At 41.6% G+C, this 14,132-nt stretch overlaps 1 protein-coding gene across 1 annotated transcript; it reads right to left on the bottom strand.

Annotated features, from left to right (window-relative positions):
* Positions 1-2,079: 2,079 nt before the first annotated feature.
* LOC307253313 (zinc finger protein PLAGL2-like) lies at positions 2,080-8,858 on the bottom strand. Its single transcript, XM_080031296.1, has 2 exons — positions 8,730-8,858; positions 2,080-5,889 (listed from the first exon to the last, which is right to left on the bottom strand). The coding sequence occupies exon 2, from the start codon at positions 5,446-5,448 to the stop codon at positions 4,165-4,167; it is 1,284 nt and encodes a 427-aa protein (XP_079887422.1). The 5' UTR covers positions 5,449-5,889; positions 8,730-8,858; the 3' UTR covers positions 2,080-4,164.
* Between the last annotated feature and the right edge of the window lie 5,274 nt (positions 8,859-14,132).

Here is a 14,132-nt window from a genome sequence, read left to right as displayed (position 1 = left end):
AACTCCTTTTCTTTTCGCTGTCCTCTAATCTATTAAGTGATAATACAAACACCTAATGCAAAACTTATCTAAGTTAAAGGTGGTGAAGCCTGCATTGTAGTGGTTCTCAGAGCCAACCTAAATGCAAGCAACACAGTACTGAACGATCATTTAGTGAAATGAATCGTGGTATCCTCTGCACAGCTTCTCTACGGTCAGTCTGGAATGCTTCAACCTGTGTTTAGTTTTGTTGTACAGACATTTTCCCATCAGGCATGGACCAGTCTAATAACACAACATGTTACTCACTCAAGGTCCTTTACTTACGTGTTCATTTAACCCTCGGCCTGAATGGCTTTTGATTTTTGAATATTGATAATACTGTTTTCCGGTCTGCCTCTTTTAAAGTTTGGTTAATTTTACAACTAACAAATCTAAGTTAAGGCTAAGGGAAAGTGGTGGTTATGGTTAATAGAAACCATCGGTGACTGAACAGCAGCTTACTGGGTCAACATCACGCCTTTTACTGACTATAAGTTATGCAGTGAATGCAGTGACAGTATCACACTGACAGCCGCCATTTTTTGCACAGCCACTACAGGTCGGGGAAAGGAAAACCTGCCTGGGACATTTCAAAGGCCTCAGTAAACTGCAAATTAAGTGCTTTCTGGATCTCCTAACGAGAGTCCAGAACCCTTCGCAACAGTGGGCACCGAGGCTGTCTTATCATTTCTGTAAATTTCCTAAACAAAAAAATCAGACACTCACATACAGTCTAAGTATTTCAGACAGCAAGAAATTGAATTGTGGGAGTCTTTAAACCGTCAGAAAGGAATGACAAATATCCATCATCTTTCCCAGAACCCACAGTGATATGTTTAACATTCTTATCTTGTCTGATTTCACAGTTTAAAAAAATGACTACTATTCTATTAACATTAAGTGTTTGGCATTGTTCTTGATAAATCTTGAAGTGCTCGCTCAGGGGGAGTATCAATGTGTTGTCTGCACAATCCAACACGCAACTGGGGAATTCCTTCATAACTGAGGCCCAGATTCTCAAAGAGAGTGAACATTCCAGACTGAAGAGGCAGAGACACCAGCATTACAACAGAACAAATGCAGTGTGAAACTGGTACTTGTCGCGCTAGACATCGTTCTGCCGTGAGCTAATCTCAGTAAAAAACTAATGGAGCTACAAAGTACATGTGCTTCCTCTGACAAAAAATAAAACTCTACACAGACATTTTCTCTGCAGTTAGATGGACAGTCGCCTGTCTCTTCTCTGAGGTAGTAAATAAGTAGAAATATCATTAAAGGCAAATATAGCAAACAATGTTTGACTCTGGAATACACCACTAGGACTTGCGTGTACCCGGTCCTTTAAAAAAGTTGAATTTTTGAAATATCCGCAACTTCAACAGTGGTAAAAACTGCCTAATTGTTACAGGTTAAAACTATATCTAATGATTTTTTTTGCAGAAAAATATATGACAAGGTAGAGGTAGAAAAGTTTGACTGAATTATAATGTCAATGTCTGCCACTAGATAAAGAATTTAGGTTCATAAAATCTACCTTTATAGGTTCAATCTAAGGGCACAAGTAAGAGCCAAAATAACTAGAAAGCAAATACAATTTAAAAACAGAAACCCACAGTTCTGTGTGTTTGAGGTACAGATCAAATTCATCCTATTTTTTTTTTGTTTAGAAATGTCATAAGTGCTTAAACCCAGTCAAGAGATTAGACACTCTTAGAGAGGCACAACAGTAGCATTTTAAGACATTGGTGCAACATTTGGACGCTGGTTATGATGCTAGAAAGAGAAGTCCTTTCGACAAACAGTTCATGGAATTAAGGCAGAAGAGAGAGCATTAATCGGACGCTCTGGTTCTCTAAAAATCTCCTTTCCAATTTCACATCAATCACTAGCAACAGCCAGCTGGAGGGCTCCTCCATCTCCACTATACTTGACCAATTTCTTGAGTGGAGCGTCCATTATTGGGAAGCTGCTGGTCAGGATCCATTACTCTAGTCATGCTGCAGTATGACTATTAAAAAATAACTTTGAATCTCAACAGACCAACAGCTCAACTGCTTCCCTTCTCCGGCTCTTCTGAGCCTCTGCAGCAGAGTAGGGCCAGGATATGGGGGGGTGGGTGGGGGTTAGTCGCCTTTTAGTCCTAATTACATCAGAAAACTACACCAGAGCCTTGGAGGAATGGGTGTCAATACGAACAGTGAGATAGTAAAAAGGTAGGAAATGGGTTCAAGTGCTCTAGAAGGCCTTCGTAGAATGTATGCTTCATTCTATTCAATAACTCGGTCAGAAACTCTCATGCTAAAGTCAGAAATTCACAGCAAGCGGGTCACAGTTACAACCTACTCAGATCCAGTGGTCCAGTTTGAAAGAAAATAACAGATAATAGAGGAGTATAAGAAACTTCCAACAGCGTACGTTACAATGATGTTCCCCAAGTGCCCCAGGTCACATTGAGTAGCTACTAGGACTGCCACCTTCCACTATGGAAAATATGTGACAATGACTGGGACAATTAACAGGTGAGCTTTCCATGCGCTCTGCATGCATTAAGAACTTTTAAGCCAATAACAGATATGCAAAAGCTGTCTGCAGTCGGGGCTTTAGTTCTATGCTGCACAACTGGCTGTCTTGAAACAATTTCCGGAAACCATATGTGCTTATGTGTATTTTAAGGCACAGGCAGCAGCAACCCTGAGATCAGTGACCTGGTTAGCACAGAGTGTCGGCAACTGTACTTTCCAGAGTTTTCTATGTGACCTTTTAACACAGCAGATTCAATGGATTTAGGGGTCAACAACAAACAGCTGCTGCCCTGCTCTCTGGGGGGCCCGGTTCAGAGAGATAGACGGGGGCAAGACACACCGAGGATGCCTGGAGCAACGCAGGAGAGGAGAAACACCAGAATTTTGATTCTGGCTGCATTTATAAAGTCAGCAGGATTTACAGATTGGTTGCTATTTGCAGTTTATGCAACTCTCTGTCTTAACAGTACCTACAATGTCAAATGCTTTTAGATTTTACCCTTAGACAGCAATGGGGCAGCAAATAGGCTGTGGAAGCCTGTTGGCATGACCTGCAATGTTAAAAATGGAATATAAGTGCATTTTAATCTAGTGATGCAACGTAATGCAGCAAAAAGGTGGGGGTGTAGCATTAGGGTTGTGTCACCATGCTGATGTGACCTCAGATAACTGCATCTGAAAATCCTCAGGGCTTCCAATGTGGAATTCTGGCTTCAAAAGCTGCTCGATTAAATGTTTCCATCAAAGGATAGAATTTCTGTTACTCTTGTTACTTGCATGAATGAAACACATTTCAATAATGTGAATTTACTGGATATTCAGTTAACTAATAACCCATAACATGTATAGGTGTACAATAACCTATTACACTTATTACCTGTACCTGTTATCAACTGCCCTTACAGACACTTAAAAGTAGGCCAAATTCCAACAAGGCCTAATTCTGATTTCAGAATAGGTTTAAATTTACACAAAAAGGGAATATTGCTTTAATGATACAATTTGGTTATTTCATATTTTCATCTGATAATGCACTTGGTGAGTTAACCACCAGTTAACATTAACAGATATTGCTGCTTAGTTTGCATGTACATTTTTTTTGTAGCATGCACTAACTAAATGTAAAAGTACATCCTTCACCAAGTCTTTTCACTCTGTAAGGCTTTTTGTGGTCCAATATTCTAAAAATAGGAAATCTTCTTAAACATGATACATAACTGGGTATAATATTCCCTAACACTGTAGTGTTTTCCATGATAACCTAAAACCGGAAGTCCCTCTGCATTGTGCAGTACCTGTGACGAATGTTAAGTGCATCCACTGTTGGTAACAGGTCTGACAAAAAGAAGTACTACTCTATTTTGGTTGTAGTGAGACCATCTACTTTCCTCAAAGGTTCAAGCTTCCTTTTTAAATAATGAGGTAATACTGATGAGGTGATTCGTTGTGTTATACAAAAAAAGAAAAGAAAAAAAAAACTAATATTAGCGTCATTAGCACTGACAGGCTAAAGTTACACATTTGTTTTACAATAAAGATGCCATGCTCATGTTTTAACCTTTTCATGAAAAAAAAATCCATGAGCTCGCTTGAAGGTAACGTTTGTGGGGGACAGAGCTGCTTACTGCTGAAATGCCTGGTAGTAGTGAGGTAGGGAGCTGGAAGTGCTCATAGCAGAACTGCTGTATGCCTGAGGTAGCTGGCTGTGGTTGTGGGCTCCAGGGCCCTGGGGTACGTGAGCCTGAGGAGCCTGGAAGAAGGTGAAGGGCCCTGGAGCCTGGGAGGACAGCCCAGAAGAAGAGGATGGAGAGGAGGTGGTGGTGGTGGCAGGTGGATAGCTCATCACTAACCCTCCCATCCCCATGTGAGGGCTGTAGGGCGGCAGGCTGAAAGGCAGAAAGCCCAGGAGAGGCCCCAGGTCCATGTTAGTGGTGCAGGACAGCTCAGTTGTGGAGATAGCGGGGCTCCTTGAAAGCAGGTGGGGGTCACCACCGTCAGCCAGCACCTCCCTCTGAGGGGAGGCAGAAGTAGAGGTAGAGGAGTTGGCCACACTCAGGTGAGGCGGGGGGGCACTCTGCAGGTCCAGCAGGAAACTTTCCACGTCGGCACGAGGATATGAGGTAGATCCGTGCTGGTACCTGGCCATGTTGCTGTAGGGCTGCTGCTGTGGAGCCACCGGGGGCTGCAGGTGATGGTGGTGGGGGTGGGAAGGTTGGGGCGAAATGTGGCGACCCACGCCCATGCTGGAGGACAAGGAGCCCTGCATGAGGCCGTGAGGATGGCCCAGGCCAGGGACAGCGTTGGCTATGGGGTAGGAGTTATACATGTCCCTGGAGTAAGTCTCCATTGGCTCCTTGGAGACAGAGCTCATGTCGGTGCTCACGGGGCTGTGCTCCTCCTTCACCTGGCACTGAGTGGCAGTTGTGGGCGTAGCCACTGGAGTGCTGGGTGTACAGGCTGGCATCAACCCTGACTCCTGGGCATGGCTCTTCTTCAAGTGGCGGGTGAGGTGGTCTCTGCGTCCAAAGCGCTGAGCACATCGCGGGCACAGGAAGTCGCGGCGCCCGGTGTGCACCACAGCGTGACGCCGCACATCCTTACGCGTATAAAACCGGCGGTCGCATCGCTCACAGGAGTACTTCCTCTCTCTCACCGGCAGAGAAGCGTTAGTGTTTACCTCTGACGGTGGAGGCCTGTCAATATGGCTGCCTAGGTGCTCCAGTAGGGAAGGCGTCCCCTCTGGGCAGGGCAGCCCTGCTGAGCCGCTGTGGGCTGCTGCCAGGTGGCGTCTGTAACCCAGCTGGGTGTTGTACTGCTTGCCACACTCCTGGCAGTGGAAGAGCTGCCTGCTGGCCGGGTGGCTCTCCTGCAGCTGGCTCTTCAGATGGTCCTGCTGGTGGAACATGGTCTAACACAAGGAGGAGAACTGCTGCACAGGGACTCTGGCCAAGAGCCGGAGCAGACGCAGACAAGACTCATGAGGATTCTCCAGAGAGCTGACCATCAGCCTACACACCCTCTGATCGTTTTGTTAACTGAGAGTGCTAGAATTAATGTTAAGTGCTGTTTGTTGACTGTTTGATGGTCTCTTGCGGCAATGACTAGTGGTCTGTCCTGCCTTACTGGGGCAAGCCTGTGTCCAGCACTTGGTCTCTGTGACAGCAGCTGCCATAGCAACCCCAAAAGGGCTGCGGTGATGAGGAGCTATGGAAGCTCTGACTGGGTCTGTGTGTTTTCCTGAGAAGAGCTCTTGTGTTGGCCTGCAGTCTATTTTAGTATTCAGCAAGCTCTGAACGGCACAGTCACAGCAGCTCAATCACAGAAGCAGTTCAACACCTTTATTGATCTGAAAAAGAGGAAGAAAAAACCATGTCACTTAGTGCAAAAGATACCTTTTGGCTTAAATTGTATTGTGCAGTAAGAAGCATGCTAGATGAGCTGACTTTAAAAGTAAAAATAACAAGATGAGAGCAAAACATAAGCAAACATCTTCCTCCACAAGCCTGTCTAGTATAGGCAAAATATACTTATTTACAGTACATCTTTTTGCTATCAGCCATTTATTCCTTTTTAACAGATCTTCTTACCTCCATTGATTTGTATTTTGTACTTTATTTGTGTCATTAGTCATCATTATGATGATGATGATTATTATCAGATAAAGAAAGCACCAACCAATTTGTACCAATAATTAGTATTTTTCGGATTCCCAGATGCCCGGATTCACTATGCCCCCACACGCTCCCCCTGAAGAAATGTCGTATTTTATTTACTTCCCCATTCCCAAAATAACCATGAGGAGCAACTCAGAGAAGAGAGACTTGTTTCTCTTCTCTGACGCTCTCAGCTCCATGGCTGAATGTTGGTGAGGTCGGCTAAATTACTGGTACAAACGACCTCTATTTCCTTCAAGTACCTGACAGTGATGTTAGCAGCCAATCAACAGAGATGCTCCATGACGAGCCATGATTTCTTAACTGAACCAGGAGGACCCATTGATTTGATTTATCTGACAGTGTTAAGAAATCTAATATTTAATTAAAAACATGAGTCATGGGTCAGCCGCTCAACAGGTCAGCTGAACTCTACCATTAGTATGATACTGAAGGTAAAACATCGGTAATACCCCTCCGAGGTTATGATATATGCTCCTCAGTCCTCACATAAATTATTTTAAGTTTATTGACTAAATATATCTGCATACAAACAATCTCGTTACAGATCTGTTAGATTTTTGTTTGTTTTTCATTTTTAAACCAGGATTATTACGGTTTGGAACTTTTTTCTTTGCTCTCTGTAGGACAAAAAAAAATTATGGATACCGTTTATAAATGACCACAAACCTATCAAGTGACATATTAGGGCTCGGCGATTTGAAAATATCACGATTAATTGAACATTTTCGATTAATTAATGATTATCAAGTTGTTTTTTTGCCCTCATAGTTCACTGACAAGGTTTGTACTGTAGTGTAAATATGCCCAAATATTAAAGCTGGGATATTTGATCTAATGCAAAAGTACCCATCTTATCTTTGTGCTTTCAACTTAACTTGCATTTCTTGCTAAATAATTGAATAAATTATTTTAAATATTGCCATTTGAAAAGTAGAAAATAACATGAATCCCTAGTAAACGATTATTTTCATATATAATGTCTATTAAAATGTCAATACATCACTGCTAATTAAGCGTAAAAAAAGAGGGGCTTGGACAGGGCACATCAAAATAATCAGCATGTGCAAGTATAAGTTGCTAACAGGGTCTGAATGTCGATTTTGATTAATTTTCAAATAATGGTCCAGCCCTACGACACATCAATAACCTAATAGTGGACGATATAAATTGGACTGCTTAATTTATCTCTATTTTCTGGTTATAAATGTATACGGGTTTGGAGCAACAGGTCGTCTACATTAATTAGACTGACACTCGAAATTGTTTCTGGCTTTTAACAACAAAACAACAAAAGCTAATCAAAGATCCGATATGAATTTTGTAAATGTAGAAATCTAGCACCTTCTTGCTCTGATGCAACCGTGCTTAACACTGCACAACTAAATGAAATGAATGAGGTAAACAAAATACCTTAATCATTTTGTATTCAAAATTGACAACTGAATTCAACTTAATTCAAATTTCATTAATTTGATTATAATGACATATTCTGATCGAAAATATAATATCGTTCTGAAACACACACACACACATTTAAAATGTGTTTTAAGACATCTGAATACAATAATGAAAATGTATAAATGACATAAAAGCAACATTTATTTGTATTAATATTAGGCCCTTTAAAGTGCTCAAGAGTGATTATCAAGTATTTAGACCTACCAGGAGCAGGACCATCGCTTGCAACAGTAATGTGACTGAACAGTGAACAGGACCATGCTTCAGTAGGAGAACCTTTGCCGTTGATGGTTGTAGTAAACAACACCTTCATATTTTTTAATTACTTGCACTCTAAAACGGTCTATTTTTCGATCGTGTCGTCATTACTTTCTATCAAGCCGAGAGTTGAAACACATTTACTACCATTGGCCGTTTCCACTGTCGTAATACAATAAGCACACGAGCAGTGGGACCTGTTGGTAGATGACTAAATGATGACTTCGCATCAACAGTAAAGTGATGGAAGCTACTAGTGCCATCTTGTGGGTCCTCAACATGGAGCTGCCATGAAGCATTCATCCCCACACTTTTTCTGTTTAAAACCCCTATCCATTGTGTAACGCTAACTGCAAGAATGTTTGTCCTTTTGGAACCTAATAAAGTACAGGGGGAAAAGCCGTCCACCAGGCTGAGCTGGCAAAGAGTAACTGGTAAAATGTTGGGGACGGGGGTCATTACCGGACCGGGGCTAAATTTGACTGCTAGCCTTGCTACGTGAACCCAAAATTCGGCGGCGTAGGTGAAATTGGAGTTTAGTGTTAGGTGATTCGCGTAATGCGTTTCAATGGTTTTCTATCGAGTAAACCGACCACCAGCTCGTGCTGCTGTGGCCGTGGGTGAAGTTAAAAGAGTTAGCCGAGCCAGCATGCTGGGTAAAAAACAAAAGATGAGCGCTTCACTAAGTTGTATCGGAGTTTGTCTTGCGGGAGCTAACTCCTCTATATATTTTTTTCTGGGCAGCGTTAAACTCCCGCTAAGGCACGGTGGACACGCACACAACGCTACTCACCGACTGTGCCTCACTCCGGTTCTCCGTCCAGTCTCCATTCCGCCTCCACATCGACATTTTGAAACAAGTTTTAAAGATGTTTCTCACAGTCCGGGCCTGGACTGCTGGGCGCCGCGCTGGAAGCCATGCATTCTGGGAGAGTGACGTCACGCCCCGGGCTCAGAGGAACGCCAGCAGGAACCAGATCTCCCCCTACAACCAACACACCGACACATATCCAGGCGCTAATAGTTAATACAGGGTTCCTTCCAACAACACATAACTGCACATATGTCCAAAACATTTGACCACATCCCATAAAGCACTATTACTACATTTAAACGCTAGAAATAGAAAACTACAATAAAACAAATTAGTTTTATAGGCTTTTGTATAGGCATTTTAATTTTTTTTTATAGGCTTTATGTTTAATGAGGTGATGGGATGTAGAGCTAAACCTTTCTGGATATTATTGTTAGGTTCTTCAATAACTCTGCTGGGGATGCACAAGGTCTCCTTCAAATAGTGTGACAGAAAGATATAAAAACCTTTGCACAGTGTATATTTTGTCATGATCATTTAAAATACCTGACTGAATTCCAAAGACGATAAGTATTTATGTAATGGCTGAGGATAAAGTTTAGTTATTGTGTAGAGCACTTACAAAAACTGAAGTGAACAATTATCAATTTAAATCAACTATAGCAATAACACAATGAGGACACATTTTTCTGGGATTTAAAAAAATAGTAATTTTTTTCTTGGCCTGAGTTAAACTTGGCAGGTACATCCACAGTCATTCCAACCTAGCTATGGAAAACATCCTGCAGATTTTTATTTTATGTAAAACTTGAATGTTATTCATGCAAAGTAACATCTTCAAATGAAAAGCCACACTTTCCTGCTCTTTGGCTGTAATAGCTGTCTAAACTGAAGTAAGCAGTAAAAGTGTACAATAAACCTTTAAGCTTTTTGCTGTAATAGTTAATTATAAATAACTGTAGCGATTATAATCTTGGTTAATTTATCAATTCTTTCGTATCAGAAAATATTTACTTTTCTCACATCCTTCTTTAACATAATGGCCTTTGCTCAGTAAAAACAAATGGACTCTGTCGCAGATTTTTTTATCTGTTCTGTTTTTATCTGTCACCATGAACGTCATTTTTTTTAACAATCCTCACATTTATCTAATAGTATTACAGTCCTGAGTGAAATCAACATTGTTTAAAGGCATTGAACATACTTCACATAAGTCAAGTGATATTATATTTTGTAAAAATTTCACATGTCAATTACAACACACATAAGGCACATGCACTGCTCTGCAGAAGAACTGCCATGCAACATCCCACCTGCAAATATTTCTTTGTGCTTCTCTAATAAAAAGGCCAATGTGTTCATCATATGATTTAATGGTATAATGGTCATAATGCCATAATATTCTAAATGGTGTGACTGATTTGTGTTTTTATTTGTCACATACTTAAAATATGTCCATAGAAAAAAATGATCCAGTCAGCTTTACATTGATAAGACTGATCATGTTGCTGTTCTAACAAACAGACTCAATATATATGTGTGCTGGGTGGTGAAATGCTCAATCAAAACTATCCTATTCTCGTTTTCTAATTAGAAAATATATAATTATTTGCATACAGCATCTGTTCAAATGCACAATTTGCATGCAGAGGGCTGGACGTTGTTTTGTTGCATTCCTGCGGAGGGTTTGACCTTTGACCTGGTTGTTGCATTCCATAGAGGCTTGTCCTGCAGCAGCACCACAGCCAGCCCTGCTCTCACACTGCTTGTGCTACACACAGACGATATGCGCTGAGCCACATTAGACTAGGCACTGGACACGGGAGCGAATAACACCAGAAACAAGCAGCAACCGAAGCATCGTCTCGAGCCAAAAAGAAGCGTCTTGTTTTGGGTCTTCATAGCAAACCTAGAACGTAGTTAGCCATTTTGCTAAGCAGCTAAGTCGCCATCGCGTTGAGGTTGCTTTGTAGACACACAGCAGGCTAGCCGCAGAAACCAGCGCAGAGGAAATGAAGGACAAACAAAAGAGAAAGAAGGAGCGGACCTGGGCTGAGGCAGCTCGCATGGTAAACAGTCTATTTTGAGCGTTTAACCAGCAGCATGTAAATAATGTATGAATTAATATGAAGTGATGGATCCAGATGTGTTGTTGTGTTTGAACATTCTCCTCACGACCACAGCCTCTGCTCTGCTATAACATCAGCTCGCTATTATCATGGCAGTGTTAACCTGGCCACTATGCAGGTTATTTTTGTGTTAACGTTACATGTAATCAGGGGGCACGTTTGACATGTGCTGCACGTCTTTCTGACTGCTTACAGAAGAAGCTACGCAGCGCTACATGCTAACCCTGGCTAACTCGCTAACATCCACCTCTCCTGTTTTGGGCTCTTTGTTTGCTAGGCAGCAAGCTGAAGCTAGCTAGCTGCAAGCTAATTACTACTCGAGCAAAGGCAGTAACTAGCAATACAAAACGCCTATGCACTGCATAATGAAGCAAGTCAAAATGCTGCATTGTTAAATTCCTAACGTTAAAGTAACGCCTAGCTTTGTGAGATAGTAGCTGTTGTTGACCATTATGCAAGCTAACGTTAGCAAAGCTAGCAGCTAGCGTTTACCACCAACTCAGCTGTCCTGTGAATCCACATTGGCACGTAACGGTGCGGAACAATATAAGAAACTCTTGCTCACCTTTTTGTTAAATCAACCCAGCTTTGTTGGAAAATCTACTAGAAGTGACATTCACCTTAACGGAAGAAGTGTTTTCACACGAAATAGCTGAACATCATACTTACTACAAGCTGGGGGACAGGGGGTTATTCTCCTAGCAAAGTCACTTTATTTAATCAATTAAAATGCACATGGACAACTGAAAAATTAGCTACAAGTTACATGTATAAAATGATGTAGAAATGTGTGCAGGTGTGGTTTTCCAGTGTCTAATGTTTAGCTTCAGTGGGGGCAATGCGTTCACCAGCTACCTGGCTCTATATTGGCCAGAGATAGGCCCTCGTTTTTTACTCAAATTGCTGCTTGATAAATGAAAAGGTGCAGACAACCAAAGGGCTATCTCAATTTCCACATTTTGTTCCGGAGGAACACAAAACCACACAGGTGCTCCAAAACATATATAAAAAGCTAGAGCTCTTCACTCCTTTTGTGTAAACTGAGAATGTCAATTAAAGAGGTGTCAGACATTTTTTCAAAGCATAACCCAATTCATTAATGACTGAAAGTTAAATACATGGGACAGATTCAGTTTCGGTGTCCTTGTTCATATTCCTCATCCTGGACTCAAAGATGCAGCTCTCCATAAACACATAGTAGCCTCCTATAACTTAATTATATGGAAATGTTCCTTCATCTTCATGACATAACCAACACCTCTCAATATTATGCATTACAGTTCAACCCTACTGCAAATTACAACTTGAATATTAATTTAAACATAGTTAAATGAAAACCTGCCTGCATCAGTCGAAATAGAATTTTTGTAGATATTTTTGGGGCATTTTTATGCTTTATTGATAGTGCAGAGAGACAGAGGTGAAATGCAGAGAACGACCGCGGGCGGGAATCGAACCCGGGTCTGCTGCTGGGCCCGGGGGAGGACGCCCTACCAACTGAGCTAAGGGCGCCCCCAGATTGCAGCACATTTGACAGGTGATGAGTGTAGTGTTCAATACATTCTCAATTCCAACATCTGTGGACACGAAAAAAACTAATTTGTGTAGGGCTATTTAAAGCCTAAGCCAGGTATCAAGTCTGTTCAGATTCAGAACATCTCTGCTCTATTCATTTTTACGGGAAATATTTGAGAAGTAATAACCTCCACGTGTATTCCCGCCCTAGTAGTCTTGAAACCCTTAAGGCCAGGACACACCGGCCCGATAATCGCCGTCGTAGAGTCGGGAGGGGGCGGGGACACAAATCTGTTTGGTGTGTGCCGTGAAATCGGTTGTCGTAGATGTCGTCGGGCTTCTTTTGAGCCAATTGAACATGTTCAATCGGCGGCGGGCAGTCTTTCAGTTGGAGCAATTTGATTTGTGGAGGGCTAGCGAATCAGTGAAGCCCGGAAGTGAGGCGGGTAGCACAAACAGCTAACAACAGTTAGCCATCGTTTTAACGTGTTTGTTTGTTTCGTTCAGCGAGTACTCGCATGCATCAACCCTTGTTGACTGCTTGACACCATACTCGACACTCTCTGCTAAAAATGGTGCTCTTTATGGTCCATAAATATAAATACTTATTTCTATCCATGTTCATGGTCTAGAGAGCCGTCCCATCATTTCCGGCTTCCGTATTTTTTCGGGCCACAATACAGATTAGCGCCGCCTGCTGTTATGGAGACATTACGTCCTGCGCAAGCGCAGAGCGTACGGAAAGTCAGCAGTCGGTTTGGTGTGTTCTTTGCACTTTTTTGGCCGCGACGGGAAGACTGGAGCTCCCTGAATCGGCGGTCTCCATTTTCGGGTAGTCGGACTGGTGTGTCCCGGCCTTTAAAGGCACGAAAAAATTTGTTTTAAAGGACATTCTTCTCATATTTCTTGCGGTGTGGATACATTTAGCCAAAAACAACTATGCCAATATTCGGATGAACATTTACTTCAGTTTTGAATTTTGGCCTACACCAGATTAAGTGCATTTAAAACAGCGTGTGAGCAAAGAGGAACTAATGAAGGACCTTTTCTCAATGTCTTTACGTTATTTGAACAAATACCTTTTTAGATGGATGTCTTCTGTATGTTATTTAACTCATTGCTGTTCCAATGTCTAACACCATCTGCAAAATACTATGCAAGTATGAGGCTGTGTCTGTATTGGTCCTGCTGTCACCATGTCTTCACAAAGCCATATTGAACATTTGTGTTACAGACCCATGGCATGGGTTCCAATGACAAATATTGATTAATATAACTATATAGATAATATTTATTTTATAATATATGTTCGTTTGGTTGTGCGTTTTTCTTATGCAAATTAAAATTTCAATCATGTTTACTACCTAAAATGTAATAACATTTATCATTATGATTTTGACAAGTTTATTTTACAACTGTAAACTGTCCTCCTCACTACACGTAGCTTCTCTCTGGTTACAGTTGTTCACTTTCAAATATGGACTCAAACAATTAATATTGCCTGTTAATCAGAATCGTGAGTCTTTGCAGGTTTCTAATTCCTGAAACTTTAACTCCTGATGCTTCTCAGTCTCTCTCTCCTTCTGCAAGACACACACCTGCTTCTGCTCAGAGTGCTATTGGCAAACTCTGCTCTAAATACTTTGTAGTTCCCATGCTACATGCTATTCCAGAACTGAAAGAGCTTGCTTTCTATGCAATAATAGCTCTAATAAATGACGGAAAGAAGTCAGTAAAA

The sequence above is a fragment of the Ammodytes marinus genome, assembly GCF_949987685.1.
Source record: "Ammodytes marinus genome assembly, chromosome: 7".
Taxonomy (NCBI): Eukaryota; Metazoa; Chordata; class Actinopteri; order Uranoscopiformes; family Ammodytidae; genus Ammodytes; species Ammodytes marinus.
Note: the sequence above shows the minus strand (reverse complement) of the source record. Positions and strands in the feature narration are given on the sequence as shown.

Bases quoted from the DNA above. Each gene is read 5' to 3' on its own strand.
- LOC307253313 (XM_080031296.1), bottom strand. From the start codon at position 5,448: ATGTTCCACCAGCAGGACCATCTGAAGAGCCAGCTGCAGGAGAGCCAC.